Raw genomic sequence first — 26,202 nt, 5'->3', positions numbered from 1 at the left:
AGAGAGATAGCCGATTGGTGGACAAGTGTAACGTAGACGCTGGGAGTCAAGAAGCAGGTGCAGGTGGCAAGTTTAATATAACAAACATGGAACGATACAACGTAGGAGCAGCGTCTAGACATGAACAACAGAAACAATAATGCCTGGGGAAAGAACCAAAGGGAGTGTCAGATAAAGGGGAGGTAATGAGTGAGGTAATGGAGTCCAGGTGTGCTTAATGATGAATGCCAGGTCGGCGTAATGATGGTTCCCAGGACCAGTGGTTAGTAAACCGGCAACGTTGAAGCCGGAGGGGAGGAGCAGGAGTAGATGTGACAACAAGACTTTGAATTAAATGACTAGGATTTTCTATTGTGGTATTTTCTGGCACAGGAGGGACAGCAGGCATAATTGTGCCCTGGATCCAAATAAGCAGACTCCTATCACCCCCCAGCTGTACATGGCCCAGCTGCTGGAGGAAGAGGCCATCAACTCCATTGACTATGAGTTTAGCTTCCAGCTGGAGATCAGAGCCCCGTATCTCCTTGCAGGTCAGACACAACATACAACCATCTACACGTTGCAGTTTATTTGTATTATAATACAATTTATGTTCCACTGACCAACAGTGACTTGGATTACCAATAGGCATCTTTCCTCTATGAGTACAAAGCTACCTCTGTTCACACAAACAAGATTCATTTGAGTTTTTTTGGGATATCTTTTTCTAGTATTTTCATGTGATTCCACTGTTTATTCTACACTGTAGATGCTTTATAGGTGTCTTTGTGCAGGTGTGGAAAGCCCCTCTCATGCCATCCGGGCCGACGCAGACCCCCTGGCCCGCTCAGCTACCAGCGTCGTCATCACACTGGCTGACAAGTACACTTACGACTGCCCTGTGGAGATCATCATCTACCCCAGTGGTGGGTACTGTACTGTTGTGGACACACCACTCACCATTCAGCCTGCCAGGGACTACCATTACTCATGCCTCTTCAAATACAATATCACATACACAGAATAGGCCAGTGTTACATTTTATGTTTTAGTCATTTAGCAGATGCTCTTATACAGAGCGACTGGATAGCTAAGTGAGACAATGACACATCACAATCGTATCATGTACATTTTCCCTCAACAAAGTATTCATCAGCAAAGTCAGTGCTAGTGGGAAAATCATTGACTATCCACTGCAAACAATTCGTCCTGTTATTTATATGTGGACAGTTAATCAGATCACACGGGAGTTGAGTCATCATCCTTCGCCTGAGGGCATAGCGGGATTTCTTATAAGTGTCCGGATTAGTGTCCCGCTCCTTGAAAGCGGCAGCTCTAGCCTTTAGCTCGATGCGGATGTTGCCTGTAATCCATGGCTTCTGGTTGGGATATGTACGTACGGTCACTGTGGGGATGATGTCGTTGAGGCACTTATTGATGAAGCCGATGACTGAGGTGGTATACTCCTCAACGCTATTGGATGAATCCCGGAACATATTCCAGTCTATGCTAGCAAAACAGTCCTGTAGCATAGCATCTGCGTCATCTGACCACTTCCATATTGAGCGAGTCACTGGTACTTCCTGCTTTAGTTTTTGCTTGTAAGCAGGAATCAGGAGGATAGAATTATGGTCAGATTTGCCAAATGGAGGGTGGGGGAGAGCTTTGTACGCGTCTCTGTGTGTGGAGTAAAGGTGGTCTAGAGTTTTTTTTTTCCCTCTGGCTGCACATGTGACATGCTGGTAGAAATGTGGTAAACATGATTTAAGTTTCCCTGCATTAAAGTCCTCGGCCACTAGGAGCGCCGCTTCTGGATGAGCATTTTCTTATTTGCTTATGGCCTTATAGAGTTGGTTGAGTGCGGTCTTAGTGCCAGCATCGGTCTGCGGTGGTAAATAGACGGCTACAAATAATATATATGAGAACTCTCTTGGTAGATAGTGTGGTTTACAGCTTATCATAAGGCGAGCAATACCTCAAGACTTCTTTAATATTAGACATCGCGCACCAGCTGTTATTGACAAATAGACAGACACCCCCACCCCTTGTCTTACCAGACGTAGCTTCTCTGTTCTGCCGGTGCATGGAAAATCCCGCCAGCTCTAAATTATCTGTGTCGTCGTTCAGCCACGACTCGAGGAAACATAATATATTACAGTTTTTAATGTCCCGTTGGTAGGATAATCTTAATCGTAGGTCATACATTTTATTTTCCAATGATTGCACGTTAACCAATTGAACGGATGGCAGTGGGAGTTTACTCGTTTGCCTACGGATTCTCAGAAGGCAGCCCGACCTGCGACCCTTTTTCCTCCGTCTTTTCTTCACGGAAATGACAGGGATTTGGGCCTGTTCCGGGGAAAGCAGTATATCCTTATTGTCGGACTCATTAAAGGAAAAAGCTTCTTCCAGTTCGAGGTGAGTAATCGCTGTTCTGATGTCCAGAAGTTATTTTCGGTCATAAGAGATGGTAGCAGCAACATTATATACAAAATAAGTTTAAAAAAAGAAGTTACAAACAACGCAGAAAAACTAACAAAATAGCACAGTTGGTAAAACGTCATCCATCCTCTTCGGCGCTATCTTATCATGATTTTATATGTTTTATTTCATAGTTTTGATGTCTAAACTATTATTCTACAATGTAAAAATAAAGAAAAACCTTGAATGAGTAGGTGTTATAAAACTTTTGACCTGTAGTGTATATATACAGTATATACTGTATATATATATCTCTCTCTATCCTTACTTTCTTCTCTCTCTCTTTCTTTAAACCCCCACCCCCCCTTCTCTCTCTTTCTCTATCTTAGTCCTCTCCTGGTTGTCTTAATCTCTGCCTGGACCAGTTGTCTTCCAGAGGCAGGAATGGGTCCCCAGATTGCTTGTCCAATAAGGCTCTAAAGAGATGGCTTTGTTTACAAACGCCCCTGGGGCCAGTGGCTTGCTATGCAATTCAATTCAGTCCACTGTGGGACTGGGGTTTTAATCTCATCAAGGAGACTGCTGAGCACAACCAGATGGCCAAGGCAATAGAGAGATGTATGGAGTACTTGCCGGAAGCAGTTTTCCCTCAGTTTTTGTATAGTGAAATTAACTTAAAATGATTTAGAAAAGTGATTGTTGGACGGTTTTCATCAAAAGCTTGATTTACTAAATGGTCAATAAAAACAGCTCGCCATGAACTTCACTGCAGAGAGATGTATTGAGGGATGCCTGTGGAGAGAAGAATATGAGCAGAAAATAGCAAAGCACTTTCAATCACAGTAGTGGAGCTGGCATATGACTTGACAACAATAGCATTTCTCTGGAATCAAAATCCAAGAGGGACCTCAGTCTGATCATAGCTGAATCACTCATGGACAGACTACGTAAGCATAAATGGTACCATATATCTGTCATGGTAAAACGGGATGCGTGAGATAACAAGCAGCATTAGTTCCTGTGCTCAGGATAAATCACGATTTCGCAAGTATTAGAATTGTTTTTATTTTGGTAGGGGAGGGGACATTTGGCCCATAGACTTGCCCGTAACTTGCAAAGAGAGTGGGAGGAGCTCTTCGTTACGGTTCCGCTCCTCGTTCTATCACTTCTTTTAACACCCAGAACTTAATTGAGCACCTAACCAATTACGTAAGGCTTTAGTTATGGTTTAACCGAGATTAGTCTGTGACAGAAATATATACTACTTGGCCACATCTGCCTTTTCTCTGACAGGTGTTTGCAGGAATTGCGTATTGTACCCTTCTATCAGTGTTATGGCTTGTACTGAAACCTGCTTGTTGTCAAGGTGATACTGTACCATATTAGTCTAGTGCCCATTGTTTCCTACTAGATCCTCATCTGCCTCTTGTGCTGATTGAGGATGGAGACATGACACTGGAGGAGTACGATGAATACCTCACAGGGAAGAGTGACTACATCAAGGCCATCAAGAAGGACTCCAGTAATGAAAATAAAGTGAGTGCTGCATCTGATCTGATGTGATCTGCGTCTTACCCAGTAGCCTTATTGAGTGACAAAGAGGCAGCTATCTGAGAGGACTAATATAGATTAAAGAGGCTTTGTAAAATGGCAAGAGGCTGCTTATAATTAGAGCAGAAAAGCATATAGCATCATGAATATTCAATAACAACAGATAATGAGACCTCTCTTATAAGAAAAGATAGCAGTTTTGAAACTAAAGTAAAAGTGCAGTAACTGCAGTCGACTGTGGTGTTTTGGATGCAGTAATTGCAGAATAATTGCAATGTACTGCAGTTGAACTGCAGTTATACTGCACTGTAACTGCAGTTATACTGCAAAATAAACTGTTATTTTGGCCGCAGTACTTGAAGTATACTGCAGTTATACTGCGCACTGACTACAGTTATACTACAGTGTACAGCAGTCATACTGCACTCTGACTACAGTTATACAACAGTGTACTGCAGTTGTACTGCACACTGACTACAGTTGTACTACAGTGTACTGCAGTTATTCTGAACGCTAACTAGAGTTATACTAGTGTACTGCAGTTATACTACAGTGTACTGCAGTTATTCTGAACGCTAACTACAGTTATACTAGTGTACTGCAGTTATACTACAGTATACTGCAGGTATACTGCACACTAACTACAGTCATACTACAGTGTACTGCAGTTATACTGCACTCTGACTGCAATTATTTTTTGTAAGGGCTGCGTATCCACACCTTTTGCCAGTTTTGTGTGATTTGTTAGACCTGGTTTGGCCTGTATTAGTAGTCCTTTCCAGTATTCCTGTGTCCATTATTATTATATGAAAGCAATTTATTTATTTCAACCTATCTGAGATCATTTTAAAACCACACATGAATGATACACATTGGAGTTAAAGTGTGTTGTTTGAATGGTGAGTTTATTCTTTTTCTTGAGGTGAAATCGTGTCGGTACAGATTGTACCTTATTCTCCACATGTCTGAATGGCACTACTGTGGTAGATACAATTACATCCTTAAGTGACCAGTAGACCTCAATGGGAGGGAGAGAGAGGACACTTAGCCTAAATGATGTGTGGGATAAAAAGGGGTTACTATGGAAACCACAAAAAGTCCTCAGTGTTCTGCTTGGAATTTCTACCTGCAAGAACACATGCACCAGTTGATTGAGTGTCCTTTCTCTTTCAAATCATTTGGGTCTCATTCAAAACAAATTTCCAACCGTAATTTCCTTGAATTATACATTTTTATTTAAGAAGCATAGCTGAAATCAGCTTCTCAAAAACGTTCCGTATGGAGAATATTTTAGTGTTAGATCTACGTATCTAATGGATCTTAGCATGAAGGAAACAGCTGTGTTGTAGTTTAGCGGAACGCTGCCTTGTAGAGCTATAGCTCATTTTAATAAAATTATAATGCTTTTCTTATCAGATGTGATATGCAAGATATGTATAAAAAATGACATGTACAAAGTCATTGCTGTATGTGAATATGGCTCTTATGCAAAGCTTGCATGATGTGATTGGGATCTCATTCTCTTTATTTAATCATTTTCTTACTGTATCCTCTGACCATGTTATCCTCTCACCATGTTATGCTCTGACCATGTTATCCTCTCACCATGTTATGCTCTGACCATGTTATTGTCTGACCATGTTATCATCTCACCATGTTATGCTCTGACCATGTTATCCTCTCACCATGTTATGCTCTGACCATGTTATTGTCTGAACATGTTATCCTCTGACCATGTTATCCTCTCACCATGTTATGCTCTGACCATGTTATCCTCTCACCATGTTATGCTCTGACCATGTTATTGTCTGACCATGTTATCCTCTGACCATGTTATCATCTCACCATGTTATCCTCTGACCATGTTATCCTCTCACCATGTTATGCTCTGACCATGTTATCCTCTCACCATGTTATGCTCTGACCATGTTATCCTCTCACCATGTTATGCTCTCACCATGTTATGCTCTGACCATGTTATCCTCTCACCATGTTATGCTCTGACCATGTTATTGTCTGACCATGTTATCCTCTCACCATGTTATCCTCTGACCATGTTATCCTCTCACCATGTTATGCTCTCACCATGTTATGCTCTGACCATGTTATCCTCTCACCATGTTATCATCTCACCATGTTATGCTCTGACCATGTTATCCTCTCACCATGTTATGCTCTGACCATGTTATTGTCTGACCATGTTATCCTCTGACCATGTTATCCTCTGACCATGTTATCCTCTCACCATGTTATGCTCTGACCATGTTATCCTCTCACCATGTTATGCTCGGACCATGTTATTGTCTGACCATGTTATCCTCTGACCATGTTATCCTCTCACCATGTTATGCTCTGACCATGTGGCCAAATGAAGGTGGATATCATTCGTAAGCGTCTCCACAAGGACATCCTCCACAACCCTGCGGTTATGCTCAACTTCTGCCCAGACCTCAAGTCCATGACCTCTGACCTGAGGAAGGTGCATGGAGAGTTTATCTTCCTCATCGACCGCAGTGGGAGCATGAGCGGGGTCAACATCAGCTGTGTCAAGGTACTGTCATGACTTCATAACACATTGAAAACCCATTTGTAATCTATTCTTAATAAGGGCATAAACATAATGAACTGAGAAGTTTGGCAAAACTAAACCTGGAGGATGGAGACTTAAGGGCAACTAAAGTAATGGAATGAATTATGAAGGAATAACATAGTTTACTAATTAGATATGTAAGATGTGCTATTAATGACTCAATGACTCACTGGTCATTTGATGGAATGGTCAATGGAAACTCCTCTCAGCTCAGCCTTTATTTCCAGTGCATCTGACTGTAATGTTACATGATTGGACTGGGCTGAGAGTGGTGATGTTTGACTAACCCCTGTTGGTCTGTCACGCACAGCAGGGCAGCGTGACTCATACTCAGAAATCTTCTGATTGGGGAGAGATGGGCTTCCTCTCCCTCTGACACCCCAAAGCCTGACTTAAATCAAATTAAATCAAATTGTATTTGTCACATGCGCCGAATACAACAGGTGTAGACCTTACAGTGAAATGCTTACAAGCCCTTAACCGATGATGCAGTTTTACGAAAATACCTAAAACAATTTTTTTTTTAAAGTAAGAGATAAGATTTTTTTTTTTTTAAAGAGCAGCAGTAAATAACAATAGCAGGGCTATATACAGGGGGTACTGGTACAGAGTCAATGTAACAATGTGCAGGGGCACCGGTGATAATTATGTACATGCAGGTAGGGTTGTTGAAGTGGCTATGCATAGATAATAACAGAGAGTAGCAGCAGTGTAGTGGGGGAGTGCAAATAGTCTGTGTAGCCATTTGATTAGCTGTTCAGGAGTCTAATGGCTTGGGGGTAGAAGGTGTTTAGAAGCCTCTTGGACCTAGACTTGGCGCTCCGGTACCGCTTGCCGTGCGGTAGCAGAGAGAACAGTCTATGACTAGTGTGGCTGGAGTCTTTGACGATTTTTAGGGCCTTCCTCTGACACCGCCTGGTATAGAGGTCCTGGATGGCAGGAAGCTTGGCCCCGATGATGTACTGGGCCTTACGCACTACCCTCTGTAGTGCCTTGCGGTTGGAGGAAAAGCAGTTGCCATACCAGGCAGTGATGCAGCCGTCAGGATGCTCTCGGGTGCAGCTGTAAAATCTTTTGAGGATCTGAGGACCCATGACAAATCTTTTCACTCTCCTGAGGGGGGATCGGCCAGGTCAGACCGATGATGATGAAATAATTTCTCCTCGGTTTCTTTGATCTGCCAGAAACTCCCCCAAAATGCCAGGCCCCAATTTGATAGCATCTTTGACTGAATATAAGGAGAAAGAGAGATTTCTATGACACCAAAATGCCAGCGACCCCAAAATGCTAGCGAGCACCAATTTGATTGCACCTTTGAAAATGGGAGAAAGAACAGTGGAGATTTTCTATGACACAACGACTTCAAATTGACAAAAAGCATTGAAGTTTCCTGTGAGCTGACTCTCTAATCAATCTCTGCTATAACATTCTCTATCCACTTTCTCTGTATTGCTGCATGTCATGAAGAAAGTCCATTACATATAACAAGTGCTTCGTACGTGCATGCTTTATGACAGAGAAAATGCCATTACTGTTACTCAGTGGGTCAGAGGAGGGTTGTATTTCTTTATTTTAAAGAGTAAAAGAAAGGAAATCATGTAATTTCTGTCAACTTTTTGTCATAGCAACAAATTACGGGATTTCATTTCTCTTCACCATTATACACCGAGTGTACAAAACATGACATAGACTGACCAGGTGAATTCAGATAAAGCTATGATATTATTGATGTCACCTGTTAAATCCATTTCAATCAGTGTAGATGAAGGGGAGTAGATAGGTTTAAGAAGGATTTTTAAGCCTTGAGACAATTGAAATATGGATTGTGTAGGTGTGCCGTTCAGAGGGTAAATGGGCAAAACAGTATGCAGTATGAGATTATTCAAAGTAGCCACCCTTTGCCTTGATGACAGCTTTGCACACTCTTGGCATTCTCTCAACCAGCTTCACCTGGAATGCTTTTCCAATAGTCTTGAAGGAGTTCCCACATACGCTGAGCACTTGTTGGCTGCTTTTCCTTCACTCTGCGGTCCACCTCATCTCAAACTATCTCAATTGGGTTGAGGTTGGGTGATTGTGGAGGCCAGGTCATCTGATGCAGCACTCCATCCCTCTCCTTCTTGTTCAATTAGCCCTTACATAGCCTGGAGGTGTGTTGGGTGATTGTCCTGTTGAAAACAAATGATAGTCCCACTAAGCGCAAACCAGGTGGGATGGCGTATCGCTGCTGTGGTAGCCATGCTGGTTAAGTGTGCCTTGAATAAAATACAAAAATCACTGACAGTGGCACCAGCAAAGCACCATCACACCTCCTCCTCCATGCATCACGATGGGAACCACACATGTGGAGATCATCCTTTCACCTACTCTGCGTCTCACAAAGACACGGCGGTTGGAACCAAAAATCTCAAATTTTGACTCATCAGATCAAAGGACAGATTTCCACCGGTCTAATATCCATTGATCGTGTTTCTTTGCCCAATCAAGTCTCTTCTTCTGATTGGTGTCCTTTAGTAGTGGTTTCTTTGCAACAATTCGACCATGAAGGCCTGATTCACGCAGTCTCCTTTGAACAGTTGATGTTGAGATGTGTCTGTTACTTCAACACTGTGAAGCATTTATTTGGGCTGCAATTTCTGAGGCTGGTAACTCTAATCAACTTATCTTCTGCAGCAGAGGTAACTCTGTGTCTTCTTTTCCTGTGGAGGTCCTCATGAGAGTCAGTTTCATCATAACGCTTGATGGTTTTTGCGACTGCACTTAAAGACACTTTCTGTTCTTGAAATGACCAATAAACTTTGATTCAGTCATAAATAAATGAAACATTCACAAAGAAAGTGTATTAAATACACAATTTGGTGTAAAAAAACTGCATAATACAGTGAAATATGATTACAGCCAAACTTGAAATGAATGGTTGTTATTGTGCATACTCTTTCTAATAATACACTGGCCCGTCCCTCTGTCACACAGAGATGATAATAATAATAATAATAACACAATGGATTATGTTGCACTTCTCTAGTGCACCACAAAGACACTCTCCAGTGTATAGTAACTAGCCTGCTGACAGAGAAGATGGAGATAAAGTTGTAATCTGGTCATACTGCCGCAGCCGAAAATGTTTAAAGGTCAAGAATAACACTTGCAGCCAGGTGAACAAGGCTGGTTGTTAGAGAGTGTCTTAAAGATTGACCGCCTTGTCTGCCTGTCTTGTTCTTTTTCCTTTTCATTTCCAGCTCTCTCCCTCTCTTTCCCTCTTTTCTCATTCTCCTCTCCTTCGTATTGACCTTGTGTTTCCATCATTTCTGTTCTGTTCCCAGGATGCCATGGTGGTGATCCTGAAGAGCATTGTGCCTGCCAGCCTCTTCAACATCATCGGCTTTGGCTCCACATTCAAAACACTGTTTTCTACCAGTCAGAGCTATGATGAGGTATGAGGCAAGCAGAACATAGTGTTTCTTTTTTCAGGTCAATATTATTGAACTGCATGTCAGTGATAAAATCTCTATTAGTAAATGCTTAATCTTGCGTGACAGATTTCACAGCTACAGGTAGTACAGGTAGGGGTGACCGGTAGCATAGCGATTAAGAGCAGCGGGCCAGTAACCCAAAAAATAGCTGGTTCGAAAAATCTGTTGATGTGCCCTTGAGCAAGGCACTTAACCCTAATTACTCCAGTAAGTCGTTCTGGATAAGAGCGTCTGCTATATGACAAAAAAGGTAAACTGTAAATGTAGTCGGAGTACGAGTATAATTCACAGACACACTTGTCTGCCTCTGTTAGATGACTAAATGTTATTGTGTGTATTATTATAATAAATGCTGCTACAGTATGCTTCCCCCCTGTCTTTTCTCTGGGCAGCTACAAGTGTCTGTCACAAGAGACTCAAGACTAGTAAAATGCTTCTCCCCTGTCGTCTCCATGCTTCAGGAAACAGTAACCATGGCTTGTGAGTACATCAGGAAGATCCGAGCTGACATGGGTGGCACTAACATCCTGGCACCACTCAACTGGATCCTGAGGCAGCCCATGCACGCGGGTCATCCACGCATGCTCTTCCTGCTCACAGATGGGGCCGTCAGCAACACAGGGAAGGTCATCGAGCTGGTCCGCAGCCATGCCCGCTACACCAGGTTAACACACCATCAACTTACTTAACTTTGTTGTCTCCAATTGCTATAGACTACCGTATTCAAAATTATGGCATTTCCATGTAAAAGATCCCATGAGCACCAACATGTGAAGTTCATAGGAGCATGTTAAAGTGGGTGTCAAATGAAAGCTAAGAGTCTATATTTTGGGGAAATTAAGATACATTTTCCAACCATTTTCCATCTTAAGTAAAGGCTTTGATTTCTGGATAAACATACAGAAAAAGGAGTCTTAGATAGCATCTACCAGAAAAAGTATTAAAAAGTATTAGAAATACTTCAAAACACAATAATGTTTAAGTAGAGACCCCTGCCCACTAATATCAAAACAAATGTTCTGCCTTCTGTAAGTTTAAGAAACATTGCCTTGTGCCTTGAAATTCCATTACCAAAAATCCACATATCTTTAAGATATTTTCTCATTTCTCTCCCTTGTGAGGTGGGAGGATAATGAAAGTTCACAGAAGTAACAAGTAATGGTAGACATAGTTATATTTAATGCTATCAATATAGTTTATGAATTATTAAGTGATTAAAACTCGTAATTCCATTGCCAACTTGGTAACTGAATTACCCAAAAATCAGTAACGGAATTACTGCAACTGAATTGGCTACAATGGGAAATCATAATACTCACAAACCACAGTTGGGTCTCCTGATACTGTCCTCCCTTCCACTGCCATACTGTTATGTTCAGCTCATAGGGTCTCCTGATACTGTCCTCCCTTCCACTGCCATACTGTTATGTTCAGCTCATAGGGTCTCCTGATACTGTCCTCCCTTCCACTGGCATACTGTTATGTTCAGCTCATAGGGTCTCCTGCTACTGTCCTCCCTTCCACTGACATACTGTTATGTTCAGCTCATAGGGTCTCCTGATACTGTCCTCCCTTCCACTGGCATACTGTTATGTTCAGCTCATAGGGTCTCCTGCTACTGTCCTCCCTTCCACTGGCATACTGTTATGTTCAGCTCATAGGGTCTCCTGCTACTGTCCTCCCTTCCACTGGTATACTGTTATGTTCAGCTCATAGGGTCTCCTGCTACTGTCCTCCCTTCCACCGGCATACTGTTATGTTCAGCTCATAGGGTCTCCTGCTACTGTCCTCCCTTCCACTGGCATACTGTTATGTTCAGCTCATAGGGTCTCCTGCTACTGTCCTCCCTTCCACTGACATACTGTTATGTTCAGCTCATAGGGTCTCCTGATACTGTCCTCCCTTCCACTGGCATACTGTTATGTTCAGCTCATAGGGTCTCCTGCTACTGTCCTCCCTTCCACTGGTATACTGTTATGTTCAGCTCATAGGGTCTCCTGCTACTGTCCTCCCTTCCACTGGCATACTGTTATGTTCAGCTCATAGGGTCTCCTGATACTGTCCTCCCTTCCACTGGCATACTGTTATGTTCAGCTCATAGGGTCTCCTGCTACTGTCCTCCCTTCCACTGGCATACTGTTATGTTCAGCTCATAGGGTCTCCTGCTATTCTGCTATTCTAATAAATAAAAAAACAGAAATGTCACATTTACATTTAAGTATTCAGACCCTTTACTCAGTACTTTGTTGAAGCACCTTTGGCAGAGATTACAGCCTCGAGTCTTTTTGGGAATGATGCTACAAGCTTGGCACACCTGTATTTGGGGAGTTTCTCCCCTTCTTCTAGGCAGATCCTCTCCATCTCTGTCAGGTTGGATGGGGAGCGTTGCTGCACAGCTATTTTCAGGCCTCCCCAAAGTTGTTCGATTGGGTTCAAGTCCGGGCTCTGGCTGGGCCACTGTGTGCTTAAGGTTGTTGTCCTGTTGGAAGGTGAACCTTTGCCCCAGTCTGAGGTCCTGAGCACTCTGGAGCAGGTTTTCATCAAGGATCTCTCTGTACTTTGCTCCGTTCATCTTTCCCTCGATTCTGACTAGTCTCCCAGTCCCTGCCTCTGAAAAACATCAGGAGCATCAGAAACTGTAAGATTGATGAATGTAAAAATACTTATTAGAATATAAGAGTATAGAAGTAGTAGGCCTATATTTCATTAAAACATTTCAACTTCAATTGAAAAATAATATAATATATGCCATTCGAAATATCTTTATAGACTACATTTTAATTTGATAAAAAACAAGAGTTTCTAAAAAACAAGAGTTTCTCCCCTTCTTTTAGGCAGATCCTCTCAATCTCTGTCAGGTTGTATGGGGAGCGTTTCTGCACAGCTATTTTCAGGCCTTTCCAGAGATGTTCGATCAGGTTCAAGTCTGGGCTCTGGCTGGGCAACTCAAGGACAGAGACTTGTCGTGAAGCCACTCCTGCGTTGTCTTGGCTGTGTGCTTAGGGTCGTTTACCTGTTGGAAGGTGAACCTTCGTCTTCCAGCTGAAAAACATCCCCAAAGCATGATGCTGCCACGACCATACATCACCGTAGGGATGGTGCCAGGTTTCCTCCAGACGTGACGCTTGGTATTCAGGCCAAAGAGTTCAATCTTAGTTTCATAAGAATAGAGAATATTGATTATCATGGTCTGAGACTCCTTTAACTGCCTTTTGGCAAACTCCAAGTGGGCTGTCATGTGTCTTTTACTGAGGAGTGGCTTCCGTCTGGCCACTCTACCATAAAGGCCTGATTGGTGGAGTGCTGCAGAGATGGTTGTCCTTCTGGATGGTTCTCCCATCTCCACAGAGGAACTCTGGAGCTCTGTCAGTGTGACCATCAGGTTCTTGGTCACCTCCCTGATGAGGTATTGTGTGTATATTGAGGAGGATTATTTTTATTGTATCCATGTTATTTCATAGTTTTGATGTCTTTGCTATTATTCTTCAATGTAGAAAATAGTCAAAATTAAGAAAAACCCTTGAATGAGTAGGTGTCCAAACTTATATATATATATATATATATATATATATATATATATATATATATATATATATATATCTATATATCTATATATATCTATATATATATATATATACAGTGCCTTGTAAAAGCCCTTGGTGCTTTTCCTATTTTGTTGCGTTACAACCTGTAATTTAATTGGATTTTTATTTGGATTTCATGAATTGGACATACACAAAATAGTCCAAATTGGGGAAGTGAAATGAAAAAAATAACTTGTTAAAAGAAAACTGAAAAGTGGTGCATACTCCTTTTGCTATGAAGCCCCTAAATAAGATCTGGTGCAACCAATTACCTTCAGAAGTCACATAATTCGTTAGATTGCACACAGGTGGACTTTATTTAAGTGTCACATGATCTGTCACATGATCTCAGTATATATACACCTGTTCTGAAAGGCCCCAGAGTCTGCAACACCACTAAGCAAGGGGCACTACCAAGCAAGCGGCACCATGAAGACCAAGGAGCTCTTCAAACAGGTCAGGGATACAGTTGTGGAGAAGTACAAATCAGGGTTGGGTTATAAAAAAATATCAGAAACTTTGAACATCTCGCAGAGCACCATTTAATCCTTAATTAAAAAATAGAAAGAATATGGCACCACAACAAACCTGCCAAGACAGGGTCGCCCACCAAAACTCACGGACCAGGCAAGGAGGGCATTAATCAGAGAGGCAACAAAGAGACCAAAGATAACCCTGAAAGAGCTACAAAGCTCCACAGCGGAGATTGGAGTATCTGTCAATGGGACCACTTTAAGCTATACACTCCACAGAGCTTGGCTTTACTGAAGAGTGTCCAGAAAAAAGCCATTGCTTAAGTAAAAAAATAAGCAAACACGTTTGGTGTTCACCAAAAGGCATGTGGGAGACTCCCCAAACATATGGAAGAAGGTACTCTGGTCAGATGAGACTAAAATGTAGCTTTTTGGCCATCAAGGAAAACGCTATGTCTGGCGCAAACCCAACACCTATCCTCACCCCGAGAACACCATCCCCACAGTGAAGCATGGTGGTGGCAGCATCATGCTGTGGGGATGTTCTTCATCGGCAGGGACTGGGAAACTGGTCAGAATTGAAGGAATGATGGATGGTGCTAAATACAGGTAAATTCTTGAGGGAAACCTGTTTCAGTCTTCCAGAGATTTGAGACTGGGACAGAGGTTCACCTTCCAGCAGGACAATGACCCTAAGCATACTGCTTAAGCAACACTCGAGTGGTTTAAGGGGAAACATTTAAATGTCTTGGAATGGCCTAGTCAAAGCCCAGACCTCAATCCAATTTAGAATCTGCGGTATGACTTAAAGATTGCTGTACACCAGCAGAACCCATCCAACTTGAAGGAGCTGGAGCAGTTTTGCCTTGAAGAATGGGCAAAAATCCCAGTGGCTAGATGTGCCAAGCTTATAGAGACATACCCCAAGAGACTTGCAGCTGTAATTGCTGCAATTGTGGCTCTACAAAGTATTGACATATTTTTTTTTTTTGGGGGGGGGGGGTAGTTATGCACACTCAAGTTTTCAGTTTTTTGTCTTATTTCCTGTTTGTTTCACAAGAAAAAACATTTTGCATTTTCAAAGTGGTAGGCATGTTGTGTAAATCAAATGATACAGCCCCCCCCCCGCCCCCACCACAAAAAAATAAATAATAATTCCAGGTTGTAAGGCAACAAAATAGGAAAAATGCCAAAGGGGTGAATACTTTTGCAAGCCACTGTATATATATATATCTATCTATATACACTGCTCAAAAAAATAAAGGGAACACTTAAACAACACAATGTAACTCCAAGTCAATCACACTTCTGTGAAATCAAACTGTCCACTTAGGAAGCAACACTGATTGACAATACATTTCACATGCTGTTGTGCAAATGGAATAGACAACAGGTGGAAATTATAGGCAATTAGCAAGACACCCCCAATAAAGGAGTGGTTCTGCAGGTGGGGACCACAGACCACTTCTCAGTTCCTATGCTTCCTGGCTGATGTTTTGGTCACTTTTGAATGCTGGCGGTGCTTTCACTCTAGTGGTAGCATGAGACGGAGTCTACAACCCACACAAGTGGCTCAGGTAGTGCAGCTCATCCAGGATGGCACATCAATGCGAGCTGTGGCAAGAAGGTTTGCTGTGTCTGTCAGTGTAGTGTCCAGAGCATGGAGGCGCTACCAGGAGACAGGCCAGTACATCAGGAGATGTGGAGGAGGCCGTAGGAGGGCAACAACCCAGCAGCAGGACCGCTACCTCCGCCTTTGTGCAAGGAGGAGCAGGAGAAGCACTGCCAGAGCCCTGCAAAATGACCTCCAGCAGGCTACAAATGTGCATGTGTCTGCTCAAACGGTCAGAAACAGTCTCCATGAGGGCGGTATGAGGGCCCGACGTCCACAGGTGGGGGTTGTGCTTACAGCCCAACACCGTGCAGGACGTTTGGCATTTGCCAGAGAACACCAAGATTGGCAAATTCGCCACTGGCGCCCTGTGCTCTTCACAGATGAAAGCAGGTTCACACCTTGCACGTGACAGACGTGACAGAGTCTGGAGACGCCGTGGAGAACATTCTGCTGCCTGCAACATCCTCCAGCATGACCGGTTTGGTGGTGGGTCAGTCATGGTGTGGGGTGGCATTTCTTTGGGGGGCCGCACAGCCCTCCATGTGCTCGCCAGAGGTAGCCTGACTGCCATTAGGTACCGAGATGAGATCCTCAGACCCCTTGTGAGACCATATGCTGGTGCAGTTGGCCCTGGGTTCCTCCTAATGCAAGACAATGCTAGAGCTCATGTGGCTGGAGTGTGTCAGCAGTTCCTGCAAGAGGAAGGCATTGATGCTATGGACTGGCCCGCCCGTTCCCCAGACCTGAATCCAATTGAGCACATCTGGGACATCATGTCTCGCGCCATCCACCAACGCCACGTTGCACCACAGACTGTCCAGGAGTTGGCGGATGCTTTAGTCCAGGTCTGGGAGGAGATCCCTCAGGAGACCATCCGCCACCTCCTCAGGAGCATGCCCAGGCGTTGTAGGGAGGTCATACAGGCACGTGGAGTCCACACACACTACTGAGCCTCATTTTGACTTGTTTTAAGGACATTACATCAAAGTTGGATCAGCCTGTAGTGTGGTTTTCCACTTTAATTTTGAGTGTGACTCCAAATCCAGACCTCCATGGGTTGATAAATTGGATTTCCATTGATTATTTTTGTGTGATTTTGTTGTCAGCACATTCAACTATGTAAAGAAAAAAGTATTTAATAAGATTATTTATTACATTCAGATCTAGGATGTGTTGTTTAAGTGTTCCCTTTATTTTTTTGAGCAGTATATATCTATATATTCTTTTTTTTTTTACGGACCACCTGCAGTACATTCACAGACCCCTAGGGGGGCACAGACCCCTGATTGAATACCCCTGGTTTACACCATCAACATTAGTTTTCCATTCATACAACGTGTTAGGTAAATTGCCACAGTAGATTTGTACGGAAGTCTGCTCAAAAAATGACTGTTGTTCCGATAATAATTCCAACCAGAGGGCGAATTACTCTTGAAAAATGTTGGCTGCAATCAAGACTTAAAGAGAATTTAGACATCCGTTAGGGAGCCGTAAATGACTGGCAAATGTTGTTTGCAATTGAGATCAGCTGTGCGGGTGATTTCAGAGCATATTAATGGTTTAACAAGAGATCAGATGGTGATAATCTGGTGGCTTTCGATGGTTGCAATTAGCCCAATCAATATGATGGAGCCTGCAAATGCATGGCCTCTCTTGTTAATGATTATTATGTTCACAGCATTCAGACATGTAATCAAGGCTAGAGGATTGGAGGGAGCTTAAGTGCAAAACCTTGTTATTGCTCAGTAATCCTTTTAAAATGAAGCGTGGAAATATGCACCTAATATTTGCACAGTTCTTGATATTATTTGGTGTGACAACAAAAAATAAATCGGCGTTGGGTATGGTAAAGTCAAATCAACTCACTGTGTCAACAATGTCATATAGTGTTGGTAATAGTAATATTTTCAAACACTGCAACACGCTGACGCTCTGAACATGCCCCTACAGAATCAAAACACCAGCTGTTGATAGACCAAGAAAGGCAATAACACAGTACTCTCTGCAGGGAATGGGATATTGTTTCACTTTGTTTGTTGCATCTGCAATCTCAGTCCGCAGTCATCCTCTCCTGAACTACTCCTGATTTAATGACTTTAAGTCTTCTCCTTTTTAAGGGATGAATGCACCTAGATGATTGGATTAGATATACAGTGGTCTGGCCAATCCGTCCACGCGTCCAGATTGATTATCGCTCCACTCTCACAAATCAGCACACCCCCGGTCAGTGGACAGAGCAAATACTAATGAGTCTCTGCTACCAGGGCTGCGTCCCAAATGGAAGACTATTCCGTACCTAGTGCACCACCTTTGACCAGAGCGTAGGGCACTATAAGGAATAGGGTGCCATTTGGGACATATCCCAGGAGTCTACGTCAGACATGTTGCTATGCTAAATGTTGCGTTTCCCTTTTAATCCCCACTGTCTGACCTCATCAAATATGCAGAGGAGCCATCGCTGGTGCATCTGCTGGTGTTGAGACGGAGATCATCTCAGCCATCTCTAATTCATCCTCAGTATGAGCTGTGAAGTGTAATTGACAAACCTAATGAGAAAACTGATGAGATACAACATTAGACTGGATGATGAAAATAGACCGTCAGCCAAGTCCCGACCATTTCTCTCTCTTGATCTCTCTCTTGATCTCTCTCTTGATCTCTCTCTCCCTCTCTCTCTCTCTCTCTCTCTCTCTCTTTCTCAATCTCTCTTTCTCTCTCCTTTTCAAGAAACTCACTCCCCAGGCACGCCTTGGCTTTCAAGACTGAAAAACAATTTCCAATTTGGCATCATCTTAGTTTTCTGCTACGATGCGCAACAAATTACATTACTGATATAACCCAATACTTTGAGGGGGCTGTTTTGTAGTATAGCATCACCTCTAAGTACCACCGGACCATCTCAATAGGGCTTTCTCTGGGAGGGAATGCATGTCTCTCTGAGAGATAAGGTGTGTGACTTTTAATAGGCTCAGATAGCTATAGATCTTTTCAGGTCTTTCTCTAAGCCTGAGCTGAGGAGATGTGTATCTTGTTTTGGCAGGTGCTTCACTTTCGGCATCGGTCAGAGTGCTTGCAGGAGACTGGTGACTGGACTGGCTACTGTTTCCAAAGGAACGGCAGAGTTCTTGGCAGAAGGGGAGAGACTGCAGCCCAAGGTCTTAATTTCCAATGACATGTTTATCCTCCTCTTTGCGAAAAGCAGCTATTCTGAATGTCATAGAGGAGGGTCATTATGCAGTGGATACAAAACTACTGTTACCAATTAACAATTCATTTTGTTGAGCAAAACACCTATTAGAATCAGTCTGCTTCACAGCATACTTTTGAAATAATTAATTATTCTATTCTCACAGGCTCACAGGCTTACAGGCTTGTTTTCTCATTACCGGTATGTAAAACTCAAGGCAACAGAGACATGCAGACATACAATGTCACAATTGTATTGTACAGGCAGAGGGTTTCTGGGTATGTTGTAATAATTTCAATAGATCTCTATTCTATGCCATCTGTAGTCTCACAAGCCCAGACGCGCAATGCTGTGTCTTTGCAATCCGTACTGAACTTCTACAACCCTGGAACTCAAGGCTATGTTATCTGCATTTCTCTGTCTATATGCAGCAGGTAGCCTAGAGGTTAGAGTCTGAATGTGTGAAATAGGACAAATATAAGTACCCACCAAATTATTATTTAGTCACTGAAAAACATAATAAGAATTTCAATAGATCTCTCTTTCTATTCTATTTCAAATGTATATCTCTCTGTTTATATTCTCCCAGATGATCAAGTCTCTGAAGAAGACCATGGCCCCAGTGCTGAGTGACATTGCCATCGACTGGTTGTTCCCTGAGACCAAGGAAGTGTTGCTCTCCCCTGTAGGCTCCACCTTCCTGTTCCCTGGGGACCGTCTGATTGGCTACAGTGTTGTCTGTGACACCACACGCTACCATCCCAACCCCAAGTCTGTAAGTAGGCCTACACCTTGACATAAAATGGCTATGTAATATGCATTCATATAGTGTGTTTAACATATTGAGTCTTCTCACTGAATGTGACTGTATCTGTTCCCCTATATTTCAATTCAATAGGTATTCTCTGGGCTCTATTTTCAGCTGACATTAAGGCGCACATTAGTTTGCAATTTCGTCACGTAAAAACTGGCGCACTGGCATTTTCCAGCCCTAACGCCAGGTTCAGCAATTTACCTGTCAAACATCAGCACGCTTGCGCCCAGATGGGAGGGGTGGAAATATTTGAGGCGTGTCCTTAAAACATGATCCAAAGTGCAAAATTCAGGTAGTGTTGGTAGGGATATTTAAGACCAACCAAAAGCTTGTTTTAGCACTAATGCAGTTGGTTATTGCATGAATTGTTACAGCAGAAACGCAGCCTATCCAGCAGTGATGCACACTGCCCAATATGTGATTTGGTGCCTGTATACTTGGTATTAAAAAAATACTTAATTGAAAGGAGGGGCTATGTTTGATTTTTAATCAAATAAAATGAAATGGGGGAAAAACATTAGTGTTTTATGTTTAAACATTTTAGAACTATAAAACACTAATGTTTTTCCCCCATTTTATTTGATTAAAAACCAAACATAGCCTCCCCTTCTTTCAATTAAGTATTTTCTTATTTGTGTCCTGCCCGATGTAATCATGTAGACTAGTTAAGACCACCAGTAAAGTGTTTGGCTTGTCATGAGACTGCTTGGAAATAAATCTTAATCACCAAAGCTTTATTAAAATATGAAGTTTGAGATGAGCAAAACAGTGACTTGACATTTCCTTTTTATCTATGTATTGTAGGCATGCCTACATTATTTTAGCCATGCTTTGGACGTATGTAAAACCCGCTCCTTGATGTAGGCTACGTGTTTCCATGCCCATCATGAAACAAGAGATGAGAACCTCAGTGTTTGTTTTTCGTTGAATGTTTTTAAAACCCAAGATCTTTGTAGGCTACCCTTACCCTAGGCCTACTATAACGAAGGCTTGTTCAATAGCAATGCATCCTGTCTTTTTTATGATGGGGATTTCATATAATTTATTTATTTATTGTTGAAAAACAAACAGATTGCTTATTTCTTGTTGAATTTTATCAAAACAAACTAATTTGAATGATTCACTGTCCTAGTTTTATGTTGAGAATGTTGCTGGCATGCATGCAATGCAGCTTCTGGAGGTGTGACTATAATCTGTAAGATGGTTCCAATATGTACTCTAAACGTAAATAGAAATGCAACATGTAAAGTGTTGGTCCCATGTTTCATGACCTGAAATATACGATCCCAGAAATGTGCACTAAAAGCTTATTTCTCTCATATTTTGTGCACAGATTTGTTTACATCTCTGTTAATGAGCATTTCTCCTTTGCCAAGATAATCCATCCACCTTACAGGTGTGGCATATCAAGAAGCTGATTAAACAGCATGGTCATTACAGAGGTGCACCTTGTGTTTGGGACAATAAAATACAACTCTAAAATGTGCAATTTGTCACACAACACAATGTCAAAGATGTCTCAAGTTTTGAGGGAATGTGCAATTGGCATGCTGACTGCAGGAATGTCCACCAGAGCTGTTGCCAGAGAATTTAATTTTAATTTCTTTAGCATAAGCCACCTCCAACGTCGTTTTAGAGAATTTGGCAGTACGTCCAACCGGCCTCACAACCGCAGACCACATGTAACCATGCCAGCCCAGGACCTCCACATCCGTCTTCTTCACCTGTGGGATCGTCTGAGTCCAGCGACCCTGGCAGCCGATGAAACTGGGTTTGCTCAACCAAAGAATTTATGCAGAATCTGTCAGAAACCATCTCAGGGAAGCTGATCTGCGTGCTCGTCGTCCTCACCAGGGTCTTGACCTGTCTGCAGTATCGTAACCGACTTCAGTGGGCAAATGCTCGCCTTCGATGGCCGCTGATACCCTGGAGAAGTGTGCTTTTCACGGATTAATCCCGGTTTCAAGCGAGCGTGTATGGTGTTGTGTGGGTGAGTGGTTAAGTGATGTCATCGTTGTGAACAGAGTGCCCCATGGTGGCGGTGGGGTTATGGTATGGGCAGACATAAGCTACGGACAATGAACACAAACACACACAGATACTGTGACGAGATCCTGAGGCCCATTGTCGTGCCATTCATCCTCCGCCATCACCTCATGTTTCAGCATGATAATGCACGGCCCCATGTCGAAAGGATCTGTACACAATTCCTGGAAGCTGAAAATGTCCCAGTTCTTCCATGGCCTGCATACTCACCAGACATGTCACCCATTGAGCATGTTTGGGATGCTCTGAATTGACGTGAACGACAGCGTGTTCCAGTTCCTGCCAATATCCAGAAACTTCACACGGCCATATTGAAGAGGAGTGGGACAACATTCCACAGGCCACAATCAACAGCCTGATCAACTCTATGTGAAGGAGATGTGTTGCACTGCATGAGGCAAATGGTGGTCATACCAGATACTGACTGGTTTTCTGATCCATGCCCCTACCTTTTTTTAAAGTTATATGTGACCAATATATGCATATCTGTATTCTCAGTCATGTGAAATCCATAGATTAGGGCCTAATGAATACATTTCAATATGAACTGTAACTCTGTAAAATCTTTGGAATTTTTGCGTTTATATTTTTGTTCAGTGTATATAAAACGTTATATTTAGAAGTCGTTTAAAGGTGAGTGGACATTCTCATTTCTCTTTATATTGGATCTTTGTCCCGCTGCTGTGAGAGGTTTGGATGTGCATAACACCCTCCAATTATGGTGGTGCCTGTTAGTGTATTTAGACAGCCTATTTAAAACAAGTCGTTGTTTTGTTTAGAATTTAATTCCAATTATTCGCTCTCTTTTTAGGCCTTATTAATAATACATTTAATCTAGCTAATAATGTATTTTATCTTACTTATTGACAACATTTGGCATGTCCATGCTCAGCCATAATGCAATTTACAGTAGGCCTAACCCCTATATATTTGTATTTATTTAACTAGGTAAGTCAGTTAAGAACAAATTCTTATTTACAATGACGGCCTACCAGGGAACAGTGGGTTAATGGCCTTGTTCAGGGGCAGATTTTTTACATTGTCAGCTTAGCAAAGATGAGATAGGTCTACAGTTTGTTATTTTGTTTCTGTATGCTTTTTAACAAACTATAACGGACTAAAATTGGAATTGGAGTCCAAGGCAATACATAAAAGACCGTACATGCACAACTTTGAGCAACCACATATTTAGCCATGAAGCACGTTCTGATTGGCCAGCGAGCAGCCAAGCCTCGACACACCCACAACTTGTTTATTCATCAAAACTAAGCCCTTTCGCACCAACTACACTGTTAAATGTGGTTGTGAATATAGCAAAAATATTTCTGCCACACCCCAGAACCTAAAGTGCTACTGCCAGCGCCTAGATTGACCATTTGCGATAGGTTTGTTAAAGTACAGCCCAACATGTTAAATGATGAATGAATGAATGAATGAATTAATTAATTAATTAATTAATGAAGGATGTCAATCATTTTTTATATATACAGTTGAAGTCGGAAGTTTACATAAACCTTAACCAAATACATTTAAACTCAGTTTTTCACAATTCCTGACATTTAATCCTAGTAAAAATTCCGTGTCTTAGGTCAGTTAGGATCACCGCTTTATTTTAAGAATGTGAAATGTCAGAATAATAGTAGAGGGAATGATTTATTTCAGCTTTTATTTCTTTCATCACATTCCCAGTGGGTCAGAAGTTTACATACACGCAATTCGTTTTTGGTAGTGTTGCCTTTAAATTGTTTAACTTGGGTCAAACGTTTCAGGTAGCCTTCCACAAGCTTCCCACAATAAGTTGGGGGAATTTTGGCCCATTCCTCCTGACAGAGCTGGTGTAACTGAGTCAGGTTTGTAGGCCTCCTTGCTCACACACGCTTTTTCAGTTCTGCCCACAGATTTTCTATATGAATGAAGTCAGGGCTTTGTGATGGCCACTGCAATACCTTGACTTTGTTGTCCTTAAGCCATTTTGCCACAACTTTGGAAGTATGCTTGGGGTCATTGTCCATTTGGAAGACCCATTTGTGACCAACCTCCTGACTGATGTCTTGAGATGTTGCTTCAATAAATCCACATAAGTTTGCTTCCTCATGATGCCATCTATTTTGTGATGTGCACCAGTCCCTCCTGCAGCAAAGCACCCCTCAACATGATGCTACCACCCCCGTGCTTCACGGTTGGGATTTTGTTCTTCGGTTTGCAAGCCTACCCCTTTTTCCTCCAAACATAACGATGGTCATTATAGCCAAACAGTTCTATTTTTGTTTCATCAGACCAGATTACATTTCTCCAAAAAGTATGATCTTTGTCCCCATGTGCAGTTGCAAACCGTAGTCTGGCTTTTCTATGGTGGTTTTGGAGCAGTGGCTTCTTCCTTGGTGAGCGGCCTTTCAGGTTATGTCGATATAGGACTCATTTTACTGTGGATATAAATACTTTTGTATCCGTTTCCTCCAGCATCTTCACAAGGTCCTTTACTGTTGTTCTGGGATGATTTGCACTTTTCGCACCAAAGTACGTTCATCTCTAGGAGACAGAACACGTCTCCTTCCTGAGCGGTATGACGGCTGCGTGGTCCCATGGTGTTTATACTTGCGTACTATTGTTTGTACAGATGAACGTGGTACCTTCAGGCATTTGGAAATTGCTCCCAAGGATGAAGCAGACTTGTGGAGGTCTGCAATTATTTTTCTGAGGTCTTGGCTGATTTGTTTTGATTTACCTATGATGTCAAGCAGAGGCACTGAGTTTGATGGTCGGCCTTGAAATACATCCACAGGTACACCTCCGATTGACTCAAATGATGTCAATTAGCCTATCAGAAGCTTCTAAAGCCATGACATCATTTTCTGGAATTTTCCAAGCTGTTTAAAGGCACAGTCAACTTACTGTATGTAAACGTCTGAACCACTGGAATTGTGATACAGTGAATTATAAGTGAAGTAATCTTTCTGTAAAAATTGTTGGAAAAATTACTTGTGTCATGCACAATGTAGATGTCCTAACCGACTTGCCAAAACTATAGTTTGTTAACAAGAAATATGGGGAGTGGTTGAAAAAGGAGTTTTAATGACTCCAACCTAAGTGTATGTAAACTTGTGACAACTGTATATCCTCTTTGAAAATGTGTTGAAAAACAATATCTTGAAATTAATGTCTCTGTCAGCAACTGTCAATTACTGTTTCTCAAGTGGTGTAGATATAGAGGACTCATTTCCCTTTCAACTCTTCCACCAGGATAAGAGGAAGCACTACAGTATGATGCGTTCCAATGACTCAGCCAGCTCCGTGTTCTACCACTCCCAAGAGGAGGACCCAGGGACGACTACAGGCTTCTCTGACTGTCAGGGAACCCACAGGGACATACACTCCAGCCCTCTGTTTGACTCCTACCAAGACTCCATGTCAGAGAGCAGCCCTGGCCCCACAAAGCATAACGCCATGGGTAAGAATCCAGAGGATTGATCATCTCTGAATTTCCACTGGTTTAAATGTCGTCCAATGTACACAGTAACAATCACTCAGTCAGACACAATCAAATCTAATTTTATTGGTCACATACACATGGTTAGCAGATATTAATGCGAGTGTATAGAAATGCTTGTGCTTCTAGTTACGACAGTGAAGTAATATCTAACAAGTAATCTAACAAATTCACAATGACTACCTTATACACACAAATGTAAAGGAATGAATAAGAATATGTACATAAAAATATATGGATGAGCGATGTCCGTGCGGCATAGGCAGATGCAGTAGATGGTATAGAATACAGTATATACATATGAGATGAGTAATGTAGGATATTTATACATTATTAAAGTGGTGTTATTTAAAGTGACTACTGATACCTTTATTAAATCCATGTATTAAATTAATTAAAGTGGCAAGAGATTGAGTCTGTATGTTTGCAGCAGCCACTCTATGTTAGTGATGGCTGTTTAACAGTCTGAAGGCCTTGAGATAGAATCTGTTTTTCAGTCTCTCGGTCCCAGCTTTGATGCACCTGTACTGACCTCGCCTTCTGGATGATAGCGGGCTGAATAGGCAGTGGCTCGGGTGGTTGTTGTCCTTGATGATATTTTTGGCCTTCCTGTGACATCAGGTGCTGTAGGTGTCCTGGAGGGCAGGTAGTTTGCCCCCGGGGATGCGTTGTGCAGACTGCACTATCCTCTGGAGAGCCTTGCAGTTGTGGGCGGAGCAGTTGCCGTAACAGGCGATGATACAGACCGACAGGATGCTCTTGATTGTGCATCTGTACAATTTTGGGAGTGCAGGACGGGGCTGAGAATGCACCCTAGTGGGGCCCCAGTGTTCAGGATCAGCTCGGTGGAGATTTTGTTTCCTACCCTCACCACCTGGGGGTGGCCCATCAGAAAGTCCAGGACCCAGTTGCACAGGGCGGGGTCGAGACCCAGGGTCTCGAGCTTAATGACGAGTTTGGAGGGTACTATTGTGTTAAATGC

General features: G+C 42.4%; 1 protein-coding gene across 1 annotated transcript in view; it reads left to right on the top strand.

The window, feature by feature from the left end:
- The window catches only part of LOC106572554 (von Willebrand factor A domain-containing protein 5B1), a 49,779-nt gene that overhangs the window by 5,071 nt on the left and 18,506 nt on the right, over nucleotides 1-26,202 (top strand). Inside the window, exons 5-13 of the mRNA XM_014146834.3 lie at nucleotides 373-530; nucleotides 774-905; nucleotides 3,812-3,936; nucleotides 6,326-6,502; nucleotides 9,865-9,975; nucleotides 10,476-10,678; nucleotides 18,727-18,841; nucleotides 19,463-19,648; nucleotides 24,974-25,181. Coding sequence (XP_014002309.3) covers nucleotides 373-530; nucleotides 774-905; nucleotides 3,812-3,936; nucleotides 6,326-6,502; nucleotides 9,865-9,975; nucleotides 10,476-10,678; nucleotides 18,727-18,841; nucleotides 19,463-19,648; nucleotides 24,974-25,181 — 1,415 coding nt within the window. The remainder of the gene's footprint in view (nucleotides 1-372; nucleotides 531-773; nucleotides 906-3,811; nucleotides 3,937-6,325; nucleotides 6,503-9,864; nucleotides 9,976-10,475; nucleotides 10,679-18,726; nucleotides 18,842-19,462; nucleotides 19,649-24,973; nucleotides 25,182-26,202) is intronic.

Source organism: Salmo salar, chromosome 15 (genome assembly GCF_965601325.2).
Source record: "Salmo salar chromosome 15, fSalSal1, whole genome shotgun sequence".
NCBI classification, from domain to species: domain Eukaryota; kingdom Metazoa; phylum Chordata; class Actinopteri; order Salmoniformes; family Salmonidae; genus Salmo; species Salmo salar.
This window is presented reverse-complemented; position numbering and strand designations above follow the sequence as displayed.